Genomic DNA, 21,442 nt, shown 5'->3' with positions numbered 1-21,442 from the left:
GCGCAGGTGTCACCTTTCCCTTCTCTGTCTGGGTCCTGCCTTACAGCTGAAGGCACAGAGTCGGCCATTCCTCTTCCAGGCCACGTGCTCCCCTGGGTGAAGCAGCTTTCTGGGGAAGGGGGGAGGGAGGAGATGTGCCTGGCCATCAGAAGTCCACCCCCAGCCTGGTTTCTCCCATTGAGGTGCGCTCCACCCGTCCCAGCTCGTTCACAGTCCAGGGCCAGGCTGCCCAGGCCTCCGCTGCTTCAGCAGTACTGTGTGCCAGGTACTGTTAGGTACTCAGCATGAGTAAGACTAATCAGGATCCTTGTCCTTAGCAGGGGAGGCAGACAACAAACAAGGGCAGGATCAAAGAGTAAATTGTATAGTGTATCAAAATTGTTGGTTACAGTTAAATCAGGTAGTCAGGGTAGGCCTTGTTGAGGAAGTGACATCTGAGCAAAGATCTGAAGAAGGGGAGGCAGGGAGCCACGCCAGGGTTTGGCTGTTCCCTCCGTCCTCGCGCCGAGGGAACAGCCAGTGCACAGGCTCCAAGGTGTGGGCAATGCGGTGTGTTCAAGGACCAGCAGGAGGCCAAGGTGACTGGAGGAGAGCGAGCACGGTGGGGTGTAGTGGAAAAGGAGATCCCAGAGGTGAGGAGGGCCACCTCGTGTAGGACCTACAAGCTGTTGCATGGACTTTGGCCTCTCCTCAGAGATGAGGGGCTGCGGGGGAGCCATTGGAGAGCTCTGCACAGAAGAGTGATGCGATTAACTTGCATTTCAGGAGGCTCGCTGGCTGCCATGTTGATAGATCGTAGGGCCCAAAGCAGAGGTCTAGCGCCGGGACCGCTCAGTCCAGGGCGACAGCAGTGGGTGTGGTGTGAGGGAGTTGGTGCTGTTTGTAAGGAATTAGAGGGGATGTGAGAGAAGGAGGCATCAAGGGTGACGCTTGGCTTTTGGCCGGAGTAACTGGAAGAGCAGAGTTGTCGTGGTCTGAGATGGAGAGGGGCTGGGAGAAAGGTGAGGCACGTGACAGTTACACATCCGAGTGGAGGGTCGGAGTCTGGAGTTTGGGAGGGAGGTCTCCAGCTTCCCAGTCTCCTCTCAAGTCCCACCGCTGCCAGCAGGACCCCCTTCATCCACGCAGGAGCAGCCACACTCACCTTCTCTCAAAGAGGGTGCTTGAGCCTCTACTCGCCACAAAGCTAGAAAAGCAGAGTCCACCTCTCGTGCTTCCTCAGTGCCTGCCCCTGTCCGCCTTTGGTCTGTGTGAAATGCACACGCACACGTTCATTCAGAGCGTGGGCACCTTCCTGTGCCAGATGCTGGCTCAGTGCCGGGAGGCCGAGATGCATGGTCACCGTGCTGCCCGCGTGGAGCTTCCAGCTCTGTGCTCACACCGACACGGTGGCAGCCAGCCAATGGGTACATTTCCATAGGAGGGGAGGGATGGTGCAGTGAAAGCAGCCCTTTCGTGACGTGGAGCACTTTTTCTTAAACAGGCTTAGCTCTGCCACGAAGGCATGACCTGGGTCAAGGTGCTTTCCCTCTTGGGCTTCCATTTCTTCAGTGATGAAACCCAGGCATTGGATCCATCAGAGGACTTTTAAGGAGGCGGCATGCTCCAGTGTCAGGCCCTGAGATTCTGAGGGGCCCCTGTGGGTGTGTTTTGTGGCTCCCCCCAAAACAGCTTGTCTTAGCCTCCTAGACCTTGATGCAACTAAAACCCCAAGAAAGGAGAGAACATCTAGGTCAGAGAAATTCCCAGATGAAGGGGGGAGGACGGCAGACTTGTGGTTTGAGGCAGAAGGTAAGAAGTGGCCCTCAGGGTAGAACCAGTTAGCGGTCATGATTGGGGAGGGGGCTTGAGAGGAGTGGCTAAAAAACAGAGGGGTTCTTCCACCAGGGAGTACAAAGGCCAGAAAGATGAGAACCACAGACTTTCACACTGCGCTTACCATGCAAGAGACTGTTCTTGTAGGTGACAACTCTAAGACATAACTATACTTGTAGCTGCCTGTAAGGTAGGTAGTGTCATTATTCCCATTTTATAGATGGAGCACAGACAGATTAAATCACTTGCTAATCAGCTACGGAGCAGTAGAGTCATGATTTGAAGGGGGAGTGGTTACTTCCAGAGGCTGAGCTCTTAACCCCTTCAAGTAAGGAGATGGATAAACCCCACTCTGCTATCTTCACCTCACCCCTCCTACCCCAGAGTGTCCTGAATATCAGAGGGGACACATCAGGACATCTCATTTCTCTGGGGTCAGCCATCTGACTAGCCCTCCACTAGGCAGTCTTCTAAAAAACTGTGAGCTCGCGTAGCTCCTACAGTAAAGTTGACCTTTCAGCTCCATTCACAGGATTTTAACAAATGGTGCATTCAGGTTCCCAACCCAAGACTGTTAGAGGGTGTAACAGAAGGCAGGTGCCATAGGGCCAGGCTCGGGGAGTGCCGTGGGCAGTGGCTGCTGCCAGTAAGAGAGGGAGGAAGCAGCCCGCAAAGGCAACTTAAAAACTGCATGATTTTACAGGCCAGCAAAGGATGTTTACAGATGCTGGGTCCTAGATGCTCGGAAGGGCGGGGCTCGCCTAAGCAGGGGCTCGGGGGCCATAGTTAGGTGTGAAGAGGCACCGGGAGGGTGGTCTCATGGCCAGTGTTAAAGACAGAAGGCAAATAGGTGGCCAGGTCAGAACTGGAGTGAGGGGGTTCTGGGGAAGGAGAGGGCCCCTGGCAGGCAGCCGTGGGGAGGGGGAGTGTGGCAGGGCTTTGGTTCCATAAAATGAGGCCTGGGTAGGGTGGGGTCTGCGCACCCTGATGGATGGGAGTGTGGGTTCCGGGCTTCATTGCTGCCCCTGCCCCTCATCTCACGCTAAGATGGGAGTTTCTCCCAGAAATCTTTACGGGGAAACTAAGAGGAAGGAAACAAAGGCAGGGAAAGTGGGCAGAAACACGAACGTGGCCAGGTCCAGGCAGACACCCAAGTCCCTTGTTCCACCTCTGGGCCCAAGCTGAGGGCGGGCGCGCAGGCATCCGGCTCTTTGGAGGGAGAACCCTCTGAGTGGCGTGTCTGACTCCCTGGGAGCCCCGTTTCTTCTGGCCCCTGGGCTTTGGTTCTGAGTGTGCTTTTGCACAGCGTCTGCTCTGAGCTTTGCAGGCACGGGTGCTTCGGGTCAGACCTGCCCAGTGCTGGGCTGTGGCTTTGGGCCTGGGCCTTCTCTGGCTAGAGGCCAACTGTGTTTAGGACCTGGCATCTGAACTGGCTCAGCTTGACCATAATTTCCTCACCCAGGTCATGAGGTGGGGCTTCCCAGTCCTGATTCAAGCTCCCCTACGCCGGTCGGTGACTCTGTTGCCACCTCTAGGGCTGTGCCCGGAGAGGCCCTTCCAGAGGGTGGCCAGGCAGGGGTCACTGTGCAGGCAGAGGTGCCACTGCTCCCTAATAAAGAAAGTGGTCAGCAGTGCATAGGTAGAACCCCAGGGAGCCTCCTTAGCGGCTGAGCGAGTTTAAGAGAGTGTTTGTGTGCTGGGGGCCAAGCGTGTGTGAGAGATGAGTGGGTACGAGAAGGTTCCCTAGATGGAGATTTGGGGCGGGGCTGTGTGATATTCAGGCTTGAATCCCCAGCACTGGGCAGTGCCAGGCACTGAAGGGTGGCTGGAGGAAAGCTGGCAGCCGGCAAAGGAGCACAGTGGAGTGGGGAGGAGTGGGCGTCCCAGGACTGGGTGCACGTGTCCCTGGGTCGCCGTGGCTGACACCTGATGGCGCTGCCCTCTGTGCCGTGAGGCTTTCGGGATCTTAGTTCCCCCACCAGGGATTGAACCCGGGCCCTCGGCAGTGAGGGCACAGTCCTAACCACCGGAGCGCCGGGGAATTGCCCCCTCCTCAGTTCTTAGGCCTCTTCTCCCACCCCAAGGGCCCGCCAGTTGGCTCTCCTGGGTGGTGGGTCTAAGGGCTTTCTTTCTGGAGGGGCTGGAGATGCAGACGGGCCTTGGTGGGCCCTGGTCTTGGTGAGGGAGATCTGCTGAGGGAAGAGCAGGATGGGCAGGCAGGGCAGGGCTCTGTGGAGGAAGAGGGGCGGGGGGCTCTTCTGAGAAGGCAGAGCTGGAGGCCGGGGTCAGGCTTAAAATAGTCACCTCTCAGCTATTTTGCATCTTATCCACAGTGACATGTCATGATCTCAGGCTTCCCTTCCACACTCCCTGTGGGAAAACACAAAGCTGAGAGTGGAAGCCGCTGCGTGTAGAAGCCCGGTGCATCAGAAACCCCTGCAAACTCTGCAAGCCTGGTGCACAGACCCGGGGGCTGCAGGGGAGCAGGGACTGGGAAGTGAGCTCAGGGGTAACCGTGAGGAGGGCGTAGGGCTGGGGGCCCCCGGTGCCCTGGGTGGGGGCAAAGGACCCCAGATGGAGAAGCGTGCTCAAGACCACTCAAAACGGAATAATTGGATGATGCTTGACAGAGAAGGGAGCTCAGCCTCCACCACTTAGGGCTCCATTAGTGAAGAAGGCAGGTCGGGGCTTGTGAGATGGGTCAGTCTAGAAAGCTGTACGTGGAGGGGTATAGAGTATGAAGGAATGGAGAAGGGGGAGGTGGAGTGGGGGAGGGCAGCAGAGCACAAGTGCCAGCAGCAGAGAGACTGGGGAAACAGGGCCATAGCCCGCCCCTCTCCAGTGGAGTCTCCTGTTCCGTATGACCAGCCCTGCAGGGCACCCTAGTCTTCCACGTGGCCGTTTCCTGGGTCAGAGCTGCAGAGCCGTCTAAAGGCTTCACGTGCCAGGAAGCAGCCTTGCTTTGGCCACGTGGGCCACCTTGAGAGCAAAGCAGAGAGAGTAAGGCGATCATGAAATAAAATCAGTTGTGCCAGGATGTGTCTGTAGAATTCTGAGAACGTTGATGTGATTTACTCTAAATCTCAGAACTACAAGTGTTCATTTTCTGAAGGCTCTGAGGAAAGAGGGTTGAGGCAGAGTGGACGGGGAGAGGCTCACGACCTCATGCGGTGGGGGCTCTTTTAGTGGAGACGCCCTTCTCTGGGGATGGCGGCCACGGCGGGACGGGACAGGGCGGGAGGGCTGAGTTGCTGTCTACGTGGACTGTACTGGGCAGCAGGGTGTTTCGTGGATGGACCCCACGGATACAGCAGTCGCCTTAATCAGCCTCTGACCCACCCGGCAAATCGGGGCCACCCTGACAGGCTCTCCCTGCTGGTCCACAGGCTGAAGCCATGGAAGGCTGGGGAGGCGAGGAGAGCTCGGCACCTGGGGCGGGGAGAGAGAAAGAATCAAGGGTGGTCGGAGGCAGAGAGCCTGCTCCCTGACCTGCTTGCCGGCCAAGGTGGTTTGAGGGGCTGTTTTATTTTTTTCTGGCCCCCTCACCAAACTGCCTACACCCTCCCTCCTCTTCCCAGCGCATGATGGATGCCCTTAGTGGCCCTGTGTGAGGTTCTGCTACTGTTCACGGTGTATCATGTGTCTGCACAAACAACCGTGTGTGCGTGTGCGTGTGCGTGAGTGTGTGTGTGTGTTGACGTGCCCGTGTTGTTTGTCTGCCGGCTTCCTCCATCCTTTGAGTTTTTTTCAGTTCTCTTATGATTTGACTGCTGTTCTCTCATTAGAGCTTTTAGATCGATGCTGTGGTCTGGTGCTGTATAAATATTTTTCCTTTTAATTTTGTTTTAACTTCTTCCTTGCCCTTCTTCACCCTCAACCCGACTCTCCCTGTCCCACCCCCCACACTCCCCGACCCAACCCGCCCCCCCTCCTCCCCCCTTGCCCACACTCTCTTGTCCTCTCTCTCTTTCTCTCTCTCTCTACATATATAAATATATATATAAATCTTTTCTTCTTTTGTCATTCAATCAAATTCCAACAACCCAACCAGGGCCAGTCAAATCCACCACAGTCTCGCGCTGAGCTAGGAATAAAGTTCACGTAATCACATGAGAGTGGAGAAAACAGTCCCCCATCCGTAAGTTCAAATCAACTCAAAGTTCACAGTGTGACATGATGGCGTCATGTAACAAGGCTAAGAATCGGTTGCATGACAATTGCCGTCAAGTTTCGTGGAGGTGCTGTGATTGGAGCGTTTTTCTTGGATGTTGTATCAGTTGATGATTGGCCAGTCATGATCACACGTGCATTTTCTTGACTTTTGTGCTGCCACAATCTTTTTTGCTGTGCTCATTTTCGTTTCGTTCTTGGTGCTTGCAGTGGTTTTACTTTCTGTTGTTTGGTTTTTCTTGTTCAGCGTTTTTTATGCTTCTCTAGATGTCACATAGAGAAAAAAAACAAAAGAACAAAAAAATAGTAAAAATAAAGATGAATTCCCGAATTATCAGACATGGGATCATTTAACTGTGCAAACCATTATTTTTTTTTCTTAAAAATGAGGAAAACATCTTAAAAGTATCTATGCGTGGTTGATTTACTTGCACTTGAAAATATTGTGATTTTATTTTTTTCTAGAAATTTGGGGGCCTTTTTCAATTGACACTTTCCTAGGTCTGGTCTTTTTCCAGTTAGGCTATTTTAAATCTCACTTCAAAAGGAAAAACAAAAAGAAAAAAACAAAAACAAAATCTCTACAGTAACAGAATGATAAAAAAAAAAAAAAATTCTAAACCAAAAAACTAGAGTTCAAAGCCCGGGGCCTCTGAGAGAGAGCCCGGTAGCAATTGTAAGGTTTGTATTGTAGCCACTTCTGCTAAATTAAATGTGGGGAGGGAGGTGGGGGCCTGGGAGTTGGGAGGGCTTTTTGGTCGGTTTGGAAAAAACAGTACTAACAAAAGCAAAATGCACTTTTTTGTTTACAACTGAAAAAGGGTCCTTGACAAGTGTTTTTTAATTTTATTATTATTTTATTTGGTGTTGTAATTGTTTAGATTGCTGTGTACGGTTTGCTGTTTGTTGAATCAACAGTGTGAAAAACCTGCCAGCATGGATTGATATACGCATGACGTTGTCCCCTCAACTGGGGGCTTTGCAGTTCTAACTCTCTTGATGTAACCAGTCACCCCCATGTATAAGTGGAAGCTGCTTGCTAGAATGGAGACGAGTCTCATTTGTTAATTCACAATGATTAAGCATTTTCCTTCTGATTCTAGTCGGATCATGATTTTTTTTCTTTGAAATGCAAAACAAAACACCAAAAAGCCACCATTCAAAACAAAAATCAAGAATTGTCCTGAGTTAATTTAACTTTGATGATTAAATCCGTTCTGACTTCTTTTAGGTTCTCCCCATCCACTTCCTCGAAGTGCTGAATTTCCTCTAAATTCCCTGGCATGTATGAGAAAAATATTACGTGTGTGTGTGTGTGTATGTGTGTATCTATGCATATACATACACACATATCCATGTATATCCACATATGTGCAGGTGAATATATTCTACACATATATCCAGATATACATATATATACATAGCCTCGCAAATAGTGACCTTGGGAAAGAGGTGGTTGGCTTGGAAACTGGGCAAGAATTCTGCAAAATTCATGTCACGGATCTTGGGGGGGAGTGGGCTGGGCTGCTAGATTTTTGCTATCTTGTTTGCTAGGCTTCTGTATACATATTGTATCTGGGCTAGATCCCTTAGAGATCAGTTTAATGATGAATTCATATCCCACAGTCCCAAATTCTTCCCTTAGATCTAGCCGTCCCCCAATCCAGAACTCTAAAGGAACCCAAATCAAAAACCCTCTCCCAACAACCAAACCTCAGCTACAACCATCACCACTAGACCTCCCAGTGGTTTCTTACTCTGAATGGAAGAGTCGATTTCTTTTTTATGTATCATGATCATGACTAATTCTCATACTAGTCTCTCCCGCTATCCCCCAGAGCTCCCGCCCTAACCCCCGAGGCAGGTTCCTTTTGGTGTTTGGATGCATTTTGTGTTTCCTCTCTTGGCTTAATCAGCCCTGATTTTCTTCATTTTAGGGCAGGATGCTGAATGGGCTACATTAAAAAACAAACCTCTCTCTATATATATTTATAAATGAGAACTGTTGGATGACACCTTTGACATATCAGCCAATATCAATCAAGCTGAAGACTCCAGACACCCTCTGTGACTGTCACATTTCTTCAAGGAAAGTATAGCGTCTATGGAGTTCAGAGGGCACGTGTTTGGGGGAAAAATGTATATGACATAAAGAAGAAGAAGATGAAGAAAAACGAGAAAAAAAGAAAAGGCAACTTTAAAACAAAATAACTTGAGACAAGGTGGGGAGGCTGCAGTGCTGGGAACCGGGAAGGGCCACTGCTTCCCGATCCCTGGGGCTTTTCCAGCCCATGGGCGCCTGAGGCAGGCTGGGGTAAGCGGTGTGTCTGGTGGGGCCTGGTCCCCAGGGGGGCGGCTGGGAGGCCGCCACTGATCATCTCTGTCATTCCTTTAGCTATTTAGGGACCAAAGGACCAAACTTTTTATTGCAGATGTGTAGCTCTAGGTCAAATAGAGGGGGAACGGAGGAGAACCTCCTTCCTGCCTCATGGCTGTTCTTGAAACAGCTTAGAGCGATTCTATGAAAAATGTAATTAAAAAAAAAACACACAAAAAAAACAAAAAAAAAAGAAAAATAATGCTTCAATGCTTTTAAAACAGCAAGATAATAGTTCTTTGATACTTTGAGAGGCGCTTTGATTACTGTCATTCAAGTCTATGACACTTTCCTATGGTTTTCTGTATTATATGTCTGGATGGAGCTGTTAAGATGAACAAATTGGTGGATATTCGGGGAAAGTAACAAAATATGAAAACTCGTTAACTGTGAAGTGTGAGAAAAGGAGGGGAAAAAAAGGGACTGACGAGGCAAGATAATTGTTGTGAAAAGTCTGTAAATGCTTCTAACTCTTCCCCCTCTTAAAATCATAATAGTTGTACAGAATTTTAAAAAGGAGAAGTTTAAAATACCTATATAATAGAAGAAAAATTAGAGGAAAGCAAAAAAAAAAAAAAAAACCTATAGAAGTTAGCGTTACTGCTAAAATCCCAGATGTTGTAGGACTGTACTTTTGTAGAGTTTAGACTGAGCATCAATCCCTTCTCCCCGCGAGTGCTGTTGGACGCCGTTGACCCCGAGGGCCAGGCCGGACCCGCCCAGACCTGTGGGCCCCTGGCTGCCCACTTCCGGTGGAGGCCGCGCCTCTGGCAGGAAGGCCCGCCGCCGCCGCCTCCGCCCTCGCCTCGCTTCGCTCCGGGAGCTGCGCGCGCTCGCCTGCTCTCCGCAAGCCCTCGACACCTCCGCTTCACTCGCCTTCCATGCTTGCTCCAGAGACTTTCCGGGCAAGGGAGACCTGGGAACTTTCATCTTAAAACAACTAAGCAACACACACACACACAAAAACCTTAAACAAGAGAGAGAAAAAAAAAAAACAATCTTTGAAGAATTTCTGAAACTGTTTACAAGGAATTTTGAAAAACAGGGATGTTTAAATGATGCCGGCTCTGTTTTTCTGTAAATAAATTTGCATATTTTGTAGGACTTTTAATTGTAATGATAGAGAAAAAAAAACAAGGAAAACTATTTAATGAAAGCACGATATTTATCTTTGGTAAATGACTTTAGAGCAGTTAAAAAAGACATTGCTTAAAAAAACTCAGAATCAGAAAAAAACACTGAATTATTTAAGAACACATATATTTTAAAGTATAACATATTTATTATAATTTATTTGCACCATTGGGAGGACTTGCTTTGGCTTTCCGCCTTGACGCCCTCCTCACTGACGTCCTGTTCATCTGGAGGCTGGGGGGCCTTCGGACCTACCATGTTTTTTCCTTTTTTGCTTTAGAAGGACATCTGTCTGGTTCCTCTCAGGCCTTCTGCCTTTCCTTTCTTTCTATTTTGTTGGGTAATTATTATTTTAAAAATTTTCTTTTTCTTTTTCTTGGCTCCTTTTAGGATGTCCAGATGTTGTAAAAAAAAAAAAAAAACGAAAAAAACAAAACAGCTGCAGTTCAGTACAACTGCTCTTTTCACACTCAACTCCCTAAAACTCCTTGTAACCTTCTGTAACTATTGGATGACGCTTTCTCCAGCTTAGCCCTAAATAAAGCACAGTTTAAAAAAAAAAAAAAGCCTTATCCGTGGTGGTCTGTGGTTCATGGAATCTGGCCAGCCGTGCCTCTGAGGCCTAGGGCTGGCCCACTGGAAGCAGCTTTGATCCTTCCCTCCGTGGAATCTGTCTGCTACCTGGACCCTCTAGAAAAATCTCTCTCGACCGGTGTGTGCCTCTGAAAGTCTCCACTGCAAGCCCATCCCTAGGTTCCTGGGCAGGGATGGCCACATTGCCCAAACCTGACAAGAAGTCCCCCTTTCCTCCCTGACAGGGGGAAAAGCAAGCCACCAGACTGGGGCTGGGGTGGGGACGAAGTGCTGCAAGGAGCTGGGCAGTAAAGGAAGGTGAGGACACAGCCCCAGACTTGCCACCCAGCACTTTGCCCTGCACTTCCCACTGCATTGACAGTGTGCCTGGGTAGACAGGACCAAGGGTTCTAGATGATCCTCAGAGGCGGGGTTCTGGTGGGAGGAGCTTGGGGTGCCGCCATCTCTGTATCGTGACACAGAGACAGAGATAGGGAGATGTCCAAACCTGAATGCCACAGGAGGTTTGAGAGGAAGGTATTGGGGGGGGTTGGTGGTCAGGGGGAGGGTTCCAAAGGAGGAAGAATGTGAAACAGGGCTTGGAGGAGGGGAGGTGGAGAGGACGGAACAGGTCCTCCTGAGGTGAGAGCCCAGACACGCACACCAGCCTCAAGCCTTCATCAGACTCTGTCCTAAGACAGCCCTTTCTCTCGATTCCATCTTGTCCCCCCTGCCCCAGCCTCCAGCCTTGCAGCTCGGTCTAGGAACGGGCAGTTTCCACCAAGGGTTTCCACCTTGGAAAACCCTTGTGGTGGGGTGGGGAGAAGACGAGAGTCCTAGGACACCCGGGTGTTTGTCTGTCTGTGCCCTCCCGTGAGAAAGTGGGGAATGGCTCAGCCCCACCTGTCCTCTCTGCAGGAAGACTGGTGGAGGGCAGCGCGCAGAGCCCCAGCTACAGAGCAGCACCCGGACCCTGCTTCTATCCTCTCCTCCCATCTCGCTTCCCAGGGCCAAGGCCCAATCCCAGGTTTCCCACACTAGCCTGTGGAATTGTTAGCCTGGGGAGAAAAGACCTTTATGCATCAGGACCCGGGGCAAGCCTTCAAGCCTTGGCTTCAGACTTGGAGACAGTTCCAAGATGAGACCTTCCCTCATAAGTATGTGAAAATAACCCACGCTTAACCTGCCAGTTCTGGGGAGCTTGTGAGGGGCTGGACTTCTTGGAGGAATTCACTGCAAGGGGTGGTTGTCACACTGGGGGTTATGCTACCCTGTGAGGAACAGAAAAGTGTCTTCTAGGGAGTTCTCTGGGTTTTGAGCCTCAGACTATTCAAAACCGTGGTTTCTGTTGGACATTTGCCGCCAAAAGGCACTGAGTCTGCCAGAGGATGACAGCCTCAACCATACCGCGTCCTGTCGCTCTTTCAGACCCCAGGGAGCCTCACGGGCCTCCCCAGACCTCCCCTGTGCCTTTGTCCCCACTTCCCCACCGTGCTTCTCTCTGGCACAGCCCTCCTGCCACCTCCACCGCTCCGGCTCAGGGGCACTAGGGGCCCAGGGAGCTGCCCCCAAGGAGCTGGGCTGTGCAGGGGGTTGGCCACTTACGCTCTGTTCCAGGCACGGTTGACTGAGAGATGAAAACACCAGGCCCAGATGTGAATCCGCCAGTTCTATAAATGAAACCTCTATTTAAAACCACGCACCAAGTGACTGATGTATGCACAGCGCGTTTAAGAGAGAATGTAATTTATTAGCCTCTGGGGGGAAAACCATAGGTTCCTTGAAAAGTTGCTGAAAACTCTCAGGTCACTTTGCACACGATTACAGGGAGCACAGGGATCCCGCGGCTCATCCATCATCCCCTGGTTAAGAACCCCTGGTTTGCAGTGTTATTTAAGAAAACCCCAGACACAATTCTCATTAATTTCTGCTTATATTCTATGGCTTCTATTTCTCTGCTAGTACAGCCATCCCTTGGAATCTGCAGGGGATTCATTCCAGGACCCTTGCAGATACCGAAATCTGTAGATGCTCAAAATGGTGCAGTACAGTTGGGCCTCCGTAACCGTGGGTTCTTCATCCATGGATATGGAGGGCCGGATATGTTCTACCTGCAATGTTTGATTCCTTCATAGCTCCCCTATTTTTATTTATTTATTTTTAATTTTTTAAAATTTAAAAAAAAATTTTTTTTTTTTAATCTTTTGTCCACGCCGCGTGGCATATGGGATCTTCGTTCCCTGAGCAGGGATCAAATCCATTCCCCCTCATTGGAAGCATAGAGTCTTAACCACTGGACCACCAGGGAAGTCCCTCCCCTATTTTTAAAAGACTTTTTATTTATTATTATAAACCTTTTATTTCAAGCATAATGGAAAGTAGAGATACTTGCAAAACAAACCCCTGTGCACACACCACTTAACTTTAACATATATCAACTCATGAATTATTTTGAAGTTATCAAGTCATTTCATTGGTAGATACCTCAGTTTCCCCGCAACAGTTTCGATGCTGCATTGATGTGTTCAGGCTGGCTCTGGCCTGTCGGGCAGCTGCACCCCTGCTGTGGCAATTGCGGGGCTTTGTGGCCTCTCCCAGCCTCATCCATGGGTGGGCACTGGCGCCTGGTGTGAGGCCAGGCCTCCCTCCAGCCTCTGTTCCGGCAGCACCTTCAAAGGACTTTCAGCTCTTCATCCACCCCTTTGTACTCATATCTTCTCTCTTGCTTTTCTCTTTCTTTCTCTCCTTTCCCCCCTCCTTTCTGTTTGATGTTAATGTGAGAAAAGTGTTTCTGAGCTAGATCCCACCCTCTCCTGGACACAGAGCACCAGTCCAGTGACACAGGGTGTCCCAGAGCTCTCCCACCCACACGAGTGCCTCCAAGGCCAATATCCACCTTCCAAGTTCTGCCGCCCCTGGGCTGGGCAAATACGCAGCTCCTCCTGGCACGGGGTCTGCAGGGTCAGTGTTTGAATGACACCTGGTTAAAGCCAAATGGACATTCCTCCCCTGGGTAAGGTGGGTAAGCAACATCTGGGCAGTGAGCTCAGGGGCCCAGCCCCACCCGAGGTAACAGCATCAGACTTGGTCGTGAGTGCCACTTGTCTCTCTCCCAAGATGGAATCCGCCCCCAAACAAGAAGTATTAGCCACCACTGACGTCCCACCTTCAATAGACTCTTCACTCCAGGCAGTCGGGTATTCAGTCCATGTTGATTCACTGCCTGCGGCAATGCATGGGTTAAGGAAGGAAGGAAATAACAAACTGCAGACAACTGAAAGCATGTTCCGAAGAGGTAGGTGTTCGGGAAATGCTTTTAAAGCAATAGCACATGTGGAATAAGCGGATAGCCAACACTCCCTTCCCCTCAGATAACTATTTGCAAGTATACGTTTTTTGCTTTCTGGTTTCCTTTCTCTGCTGCAGATCTCCCCTTCCCCCATCAGTCTCTGGTCTTCAACTCTCCCAAGCGCCCTGGGGCCTGGTTCGTGGACAGCCATCACCCCAGGCCCCTCCTTATCACCCCAACTTCTCTTCCCTCATGCTAGCCTAGCTCCTCATCTCTTCAGGGGCCTCTGCATGTCTCCATCCCTGCTTGCACCCTCTGTGGACATCTAACCAGGATTTGCCCAGACCAGGAGGAGGGTTGGAGACTGTGTATCAGAGTGAAAAAGGCATGGGCTTTGACGTCAGGGATGCATATACCTTCTGTGTCACTTTGGAAAATGACCTAACCTCCCTGAGCCTCAATTCTCCTATCTCTCAAAGGGGGATAATAATACACCCCGCCCCCAAGAGTTGTGAGCAGTAAACAGAGACAGACACAGCCAGACCACATCCTAAGGGTCCTCTGAGTTGTAAACGCCTTAATAGTGCAGATCCTCAGAATGAGTAGGTCAGGCTCTGATCCCTTCTTCCTTCCCTTTCCTTAGTTCCATTCCCCTGACAATTCCCGTCCCAACCGAAATGAGCTTGAACTTGACACCAGACCACTTTCAGTCGTTTTCTCTTGAGTTCAGTCAGCCCGTGACACTCCCAGAGAATGCCTGCCATGCTGGGGTGCACACACCTCTGTCTCTCGCAGCTCACGCTCCTTCCCGGGGACCCCGATCCGCGGATACTCCTCTGCCCTTTCCCTTTCTTTTCCCCACACCACTGTGGCTGTCGTTGTCTGCAGCCATCCTCGCCTGGTTCGTGTGGCCTCAGGCTGCAAATTAGTTTGGTCTTTGCGTTTAAAAAGTACTGTCTATTTTGGGGGGGCTTCCCTGGTGGCGCAGTGGTTAAGAAGCCGCCTACCAATGCAGTGGACATGGGTTCCATCCCTGGTCCGAGAAGATCCCACATGCCGCGGAGCAACCAAGCCCGTGCGCCACAACTACCGAGCCTGCACTCTGCAACAAGAGAAGCCACCGCAATGAGAAGCCTGCGCACCGCAAAGAAGAGTAGCCCCCGCTCGCCGCAACTAGAGAAAGCCCATGCGCAGCAACGAAGACGCAACGCAGCCAAAAACAATTTTTTTTTAAAAAGTGTTATCTATTTTTTGGAATAAGTAACATATTGATAAATTTGAAAATTCAAAAAAATATGAAAAAGCCTATAATGAAAAGTCTTCTTCACACCCCTGAATCCAGCCACCCATTCCTGTCTCCAGAGGCAGCCAGTGTTACCAGCTGTTCTTGTTTATCTTGGTCTTTAGTGTGTAGATGTACGTGCCTTGGTGTAAGGAACTCAGCTATCACCTTCACTTTCGGGGGGGAGACCCAGAGCCAGGCTGTGCCATGCCCAGGCCCGAAGCTGGCCCGTGGGATTCCCAGGAGATGAGCCCAGGCCTGGGGCTGCTGACGACCCCCTGGCTGAGTAGAGGACCTGGGGCCTTTCCAGTCCACACTAATTAGCTGGGTGCTTCCCTTTGAGGCCCGATGGAGCTGTCGTTGCTGGGGTGCTTGCCCTGAGCTAGACACTACGAGCTGCTTAATTATAATCTCATCTAATTCTCTGAGGTTGGTGTTATCATCCCTATTTGACAGATGAGGCAACAGACTCAGAGGGGTTAAGTCCTGGCCAAGATGACCCAGCATCGGGGTTCCAGCCCAGGTCTGTCTGCAGAGCTGTGCTCTTAATGTCAGCATCTTGTCTCCCTCAGATGTAAATTCTCTGCACAGTCGCTCCCCTCCAGCCCTTCTCTTGTGTCCCCCATCTCCTTTCCCTCCTTCTCACTTTTTTCCCTCAATAATATCAATTCTACCTTTAGGGAATGGCATCGCCTCTACGGACTTAGGTACCTGTCCTTTTCTTCCCTCCTCTCCTTGATTATCTGGGCTGGCCCGGAGCTCTTAAAGGTGAGGGAGTGCAGGTTACTGAAGGTGCCCCTCCCCGCCTGTTGGTGGGGACAGAGGGAGCGTGTGGAGGGAGAGAGAAAAAAGACCCGGTTAAGCTTTTATTATGAACAAGGAGAGGAAATGAAATTGAAATAGATGGAGAATTTGTTAACATTTTATGCAGCTACCTGAAGTTCAAAACCCTTTTGAGCTGTGTCAGCTCGATTTTCCCCAGCACGGTAAACTCTGGAAAAAACTACAAGCACACTGTTAAGATCAGTGCAAACTCGTTCTCCGTCACTAAAGCTCAAGGGGAAATTGTAGCCAATCCTGAACGCCCCACACTCCACTAACTGAGGCACGAAGATTCCTCTCGTCTCCAGAATCTCCACATGAATCATCTTTGCTGTTGCTCTTCTCTCCCTACCTCCTCTTGGGGCCTGGCTCTGGGAGCCGTGGGCGTGCGGGTGGCAGGAAATCCAGCACAGCCAGGTGCTGTCAACCTGTCTCCCTTCCCCTCCCTGAAGAGGGGCTTCGGAAGCAAGGCTACTAAGGGGCATTTTCACTCTGCACAGGCAGCTCCTGGGAACTAACATGAGGGCCACCAGACAGACCCACACCCCTGCCCCACTGCACTCCAGCCCTGCTCAGGGCCTGGGATCCTATGGTTAGACCTTTTTCTTTGGGTGAGACTTGGGCCTCAATTAGTTCTGCTTTTTTAATGAAAATCACCTTGGGATGGGGGTGTATATGTTTCCACACCTGCTCAACCAAGTGCACATACCAAGTGCCAGCTGGGTGGTGAGGATCGGGGGGTGGGGTGATGACGACATACACACGCAGCTGCCTTCTGGGCACAAGGCCGGGTGTGTTGTGGGTGGGCTCTCTACTCCTGGGAGCCATCCTGCAGGGTGCTGCCAGATGGCCAATCAGAGGCTCGGGGAAGGTAAGTAACTTGCCCCAAGTCACACTGCAAAATCAGCTGCGCTCACCCCTCCCATGGGGTTCCCTGACAGGTAGAAGACAGCTGCAGGATGACGTGGTAAATTGTGCAGGGGCCCCCAGGGTGGCCCCGAGGAGGGAAGCCCAGTAGCCCAGCCTGGGGAGGAGGAGACCCTTGGGCCGAGTGTTGGAGGGTGTGCAGGGGTTAAACAGACCCCAAGGGATGGGGACATGGAGGAACAAAGGACCCCAGACTTGAAGAACTGCAAGATGTCTCAGGTAGGTGGGGAATATGCTGGGGAAGACACAGGGCCTTGTCTAAAAAGACTCCATTACTGATTGCCCAGGCAGTGTCCTGGCTACTTCACTGACACCATCCCAGTTAACCCTCCCAAGAAGCCTTGACCCAAAACTAAAAATAGAACTACCATAGGACCCAGCAATCCCACTACTGGGCATATACCCTGGGAAAACCATAATTCAAGAAGAGTCATGTACCACAATGTTCATTGCAGCTGTATTTACAATAGCCAAGACATGGAACCAACCTAAGTGTCCATCAACAGGTGAATGGATAAAGAAGATGTGGCACATATATACAATGGAATATTACTCAGCCATAAAAAGAAACGAAATTGAGTTATTTATAGTGAGGTGGATGGACCTAGAGTCTGTCATACATAGTGAAGTAAGTCAGAAAGAGAAAAACAAATACCGTATGCTAACACATACACATGGAATCTTAAAAAAAAAAAAAAAAAGGTCATGAAGAACCTAGGGGCAGGATGGGAATAAAGACGCAGACCTACTAGCGAACGGACTTGAGGACATGGGGAGGGGGAAGGGTAAGCTGTGACAAAGTGAGAGAGTGGCATGGACATATATACACTACCGAACGTAAAATAGATAGCTAGCGGGAAGCAGCTGCATGGCACAGGGAGATCAGCTCGGTGCTTTGTGACCACCTAGAGGGGTGGGATAAGGAGGGTGGGAGGGAGGGAGACGTAAGAGGGAGGAGATATGGGAACATGTGTATATGTGTATAACTGATTCACTTTGTTATAAAGCAGAAACTAACACACCATCGTAAAGTAATTATATTCCGATAAAGATGTTTTAAAAAGAAAAGAGAGAAGCGTTGACCCTGTTTTACAGGCGGGCTTAGTGATGTACTGGAAGTCACATGGTTTGGCAGAGCTGGGGTTTGAGCCCTGGTCCCCGAAAGGAGGTTCCATGCTTGTAATCACTGTATTACTTTGGAGGGGGCTACCTTTCCAAGGCACAAGTGTAAGAACTCTTCACTTGGAAGCCTCTTACTGACTGTATTTCCAAGCCTCATACAAAGACGCACAGCCTAACTACAGGACAGGAGAGTGGAGTCGGGACTGGCCTGGAAAGCCTCAGACCTCTGTGCCTCAGTTTCCTCCTCTGCAAAGTGAGGTGTCCTGAGTCTCAAGGATTCAGCGCAGCTCCCATGTGCCCAGAGCTCTCCGCTAAGTGCCAGGGGGGAGAAGAGGGAGGGCAGAGGAGGGATGCCCCGAATGCCCTCAGTCAAGCTCTCGAGATGAGAGTCACCTGGATGAGGGAACTGAGCTCCTGGATGAGCAGTGCTTTACCCACCACTCTATTCCACTCTCGACTGGGCAGATGACACTTGCTACCTTGTTCCAAGTGCTGGGTGACACGAAGGGGCCTCTGGGCTTGGGGCATCCTCTTTAATCAAGAACTACTTGAGAGCATTTTGTACTTTTAGCACCGAACTCAGTGCCCGGCACAGAGTCGATGCCCGATGATGTTTGCTAAATGAACGAGAAGAGGTGCAGGGTGGGGAGACTGCCTCTTGTGAGCCCCTTCTGAAGCACCCAGCGCCTGCACCCTCTCAGCAAGGCCCCTCTGCCCTACCTTGCCCAAACTCTGACCAGAAATCAGAAGAAAGCCTGGTCTTCTCGGTACCCGGGAGCTCCTGGGATGACAAGGGTCGTCCTGGGATGAGGGTCCTATTGGGGCCCTCAAAGATGGCTTAGGACACAGATTCTCCTGTTTTCCCAAGTCTCTGACCATTCAAATTCCCCTGCCCTTTGCTCAGGGTCCATCTGCTCCAGGGGGGCTCCAACTCAAACTGAGCACCTATTTTCTGACTTCCTGTTGCCCTCAGAGTGGGGACCACTTCACTGGGCCCTTGTTCAGACTGTTCTCCGTTGCTCTGAGTGTGTAGCTCCCTCCTAGCTGAAGGCCCTGAGGATAAGCATTGTCTCCTTTTCCAACCTGTCTCCTAGTGCTGGGATGGTCAAAGAGGGCAGTGGGAACACAGCAGAAGGCTAAGGATTTAAATGGAATGTGCCCAGTCATCCTCAATGCATGCTGAAACTCGTGGGTCAAAGGTAGATGAGACATGGTATTTACATAGTCTCAAGTAACCCCCTCCTGACACACACACAAGATACTAACAAATTACACAGGGAAAGGTAATGATTTTACAGTGGAGTAACCTGGCAGACATCACTTTAACCTGGTGATCAAAGTTAATATCACCTGGAATGAAGGAAATAGCTATCATGGGCCTCCTGGTATAATTACTGAGAAGGACACAACATTACCTATTCTTGCTGAAAATGCATAGCTGAATTTGGTCATAAGAAAACAAACAAACCCAAATTGGGGAACATCCTACAAAATAAGTGGTTTGTACTCATCTAAAGAGACATGATGACTAAATACAACTTTTTTTTTAAGTTTTTATTTTAAATTGGAGTATAGTTGATTAACAGTGTGATAGTTTCAGGTGTACAGCAAAGCCACTCAGCCATGCATATACATGTATCCATTCTCCCCCAGACTCCCCTCCCATCCAAGCTGCCACATAACATTGAGCAGAGTTCCCTGTGCTATACAGTAGGTTCTTGTTGGTTATCCTTTTTAAATATAGCAGTGTGTACATGTCAATCCCAAACTCCCTGTAACTATCCCTTCCCTTCCCCCTTCCCCTTCGGTAACCATAAGTTCATTCTCTAAGTCTGTGAGTCCGTTTCTGTTTTGTAAATACGTTCATTTGTATCATTTCTTTTTAGATTCCGCATATAAGTGATATCATACGATATTTCTTTCTCTTTCTGACTTACTTCACTCAGTATGACAATCTCTAGGTCCATCCATGTTGCTACAAATGGCATTATTTCATCCTTTTTTATGGCTGAGTAATATTCCATTGTATATATGTACCACATCTTCTTTATTCATTTCTCTGTCAACAGACATTTAGGTTGCTTCCAAGTCTTGGTTATTGTAAACAGTGCTGCAATGAACATTGGGGTGCATGTATCCTTTTGAATTATGGTTTTCTCTGGGTATATGCCCAGGAGTGGGATTACAGGGTCGTATGGTAGCTCTATTTTTTTTTTTTTTTTTTTTTTTGCAGTACGCGGGCCTCTCACTGTTGTGGCCTCTCCCGTTGCGGAGCACAGGCTCCGGACGCGCAGGCTCAGTGGCCATGGCTCACGGGCCCATCCGCTCCGCGGCATGTGGGATCTTCCCAGACCGGGGTACGAACCCGTGTCCCCTGCATCGGCAGGCGGACTCTCAACCACTGCGCCACCAGGGAAGCCCCATGTAGCTCTATTTCTAGTTCTCCATATTGGCTGTACCAACTTACACCCCCACCAACAGTGTGGGAGGGTCCCCTTCTCTCCACACCCTTTCCAGCATTTATTGTTTGTGGATTTTTTGACGATAGCCATTTTGACGACTAATGCAATTTATGATCGTAGATTACATCCTGGCTAGATTTTATTTTTCTTTTGTCGAAAAGGATATTTGAGGGAAGGAAATTAAAAAGTTAAAAAGGAAAGTTGGAAAATTTTAAATATGGTCTGTAGATTAGATACTAGTGTTCTATTAATGTTCATTTCCTGATTTCAATCATGGTCCTGTGGGTATGCAAGAGGATGTCCTTGTTTTTAGGAAATACGTGCTGAATTATTAGGAAAAAGAAGAGTATTATGTCTGCAATTTACTCTCAAATATTTCAGAAGAAAAGTAATATGTGTGTTCGTTTATATATGTGTGAGAAAGAGTGAATGATAAAGCAAATGAGTTAAAATGTTAACACTGGGGAATACGGGTGAAGGGTGTACAGGAGTTCTTTGTATTATTTCTAAAATTTTCTGTAGGTCTGACTTCAAAATTAAATGTCTGAAAAAAAATGTGGCCCGTTTGAGCATTAGCTGGGTCAGCCTGGGGAGAGCTGTCAGCCGTTTGGATTGGGCGCTCCAGGGACCAGCACCCCTCCCACCCCTTCTTCCCCTGGAAACGTCCTGGGGATCTGAAAGGAGAAGCCCTCCGACATGGACATGAGCAGCTGGTGTCATGGGCTGCCTGATGGGGCCACTGTGGCTCCTGCCTGTAGACCACTGAGAAAACACTAGCCAGCCCTGGCTCCTGGGGGTGCCTATTCCCACCCTCATCCCCAGGAGCAGCCTGACTAGCAAAACAAGAAAACAACATCATCATCAGTTCTGAAGGGAGATGGGACAGATTTGAATAAACTAGAGGTGGAGAGTGGAGACGGGCGGAGAGGGAAGGGCTGCGAGCCGCTCACAGGCGCCCTTATGGAGGTGGGCGGACCGCAGCCCCAGGGCCCCTGCTCTGGAACAGCTCTTGACGCTGTCTGCTCCAGACAGCCCTCAAGGCTGGGGTCTGGAGAGTCAGGGCTGTGGAAGCAGAGGTGGCCAGGACGCTGCATAGGGTATGAGGTGGTGAGAGCACAGTCCCGACTCCCAGGAAGGCAGCCCAGGCTGAGGGGAGAGACCGAGGTAAACAGTAGTCTGCAACAGGCAGGTGTGCAGTGGGCTGCCCTGCTGGAGACCAAGGAGGGGGCGCTGGGAGCATCAGTGAGGTGGGGACCTGCAGCAGGTAAGCGAGACGGTGGGGGGCTGGCCGGCCTAGGTTTGCCTGGCTGCCATGGAACCCGCAGTTCTCCGTGCTCTGGAGGGGCCCGCTGCCCCTTGCCAGCCTTCAGATAAATGACAAAAGCACCCGATATGTAGAAAGTGCTTCGCAGTTGATTACTCAGCAGATGCCTGAGCATCCTTTCACTGCATCCCCATGTAGTCTGAGA

General features: G+C 50.1%; 1 protein-coding gene across 27 annotated transcripts in view; it reads left to right on the top strand.

Moving 5' to 3' along the window:
- Positions 1-10,046, top strand: part of CELF4 (CUGBP Elav-like family member 4) — a gene marked incomplete at both ends in the record, with an annotated part of 301,897 nt that extends 291,851 nt beyond the window's left edge. For 20 of the 27 annotated variants that reach the window (XM_081252858.1, XM_081252856.1, XM_081252863.1 and 17 more), the window contains one exon: positions 7,923-10,046. In XM_081252858.1, coding sequence (XP_081108984.1) covers positions 7,923-7,949 — 27 coding nt within the window. Of the gene's footprint in view, positions 1-5,866; positions 5,921-7,922 lie in introns of those variants that run through there. The other 7 variants (XM_081252854.1, XM_081252846.1, XM_081252844.1 and 4 more) reach the window with 1 other exon arrangement.
- Between the last annotated feature and the right edge of the window lie 11,396 nt (positions 10,047-21,442).

This window comes from Mesoplodon bidens, assembly GCF_964165515.1.
Source record: "Mesoplodon bidens genome assembly, chromosome: 13".
Lineage (NCBI taxonomy): Eukaryota > Metazoa > Chordata > Mammalia > Artiodactyla > Ziphiidae > Mesoplodon > Mesoplodon bidens.
Note: the sequence above shows the minus strand (reverse complement) of the source record. Positions and strands in the feature narration are given on the sequence as shown.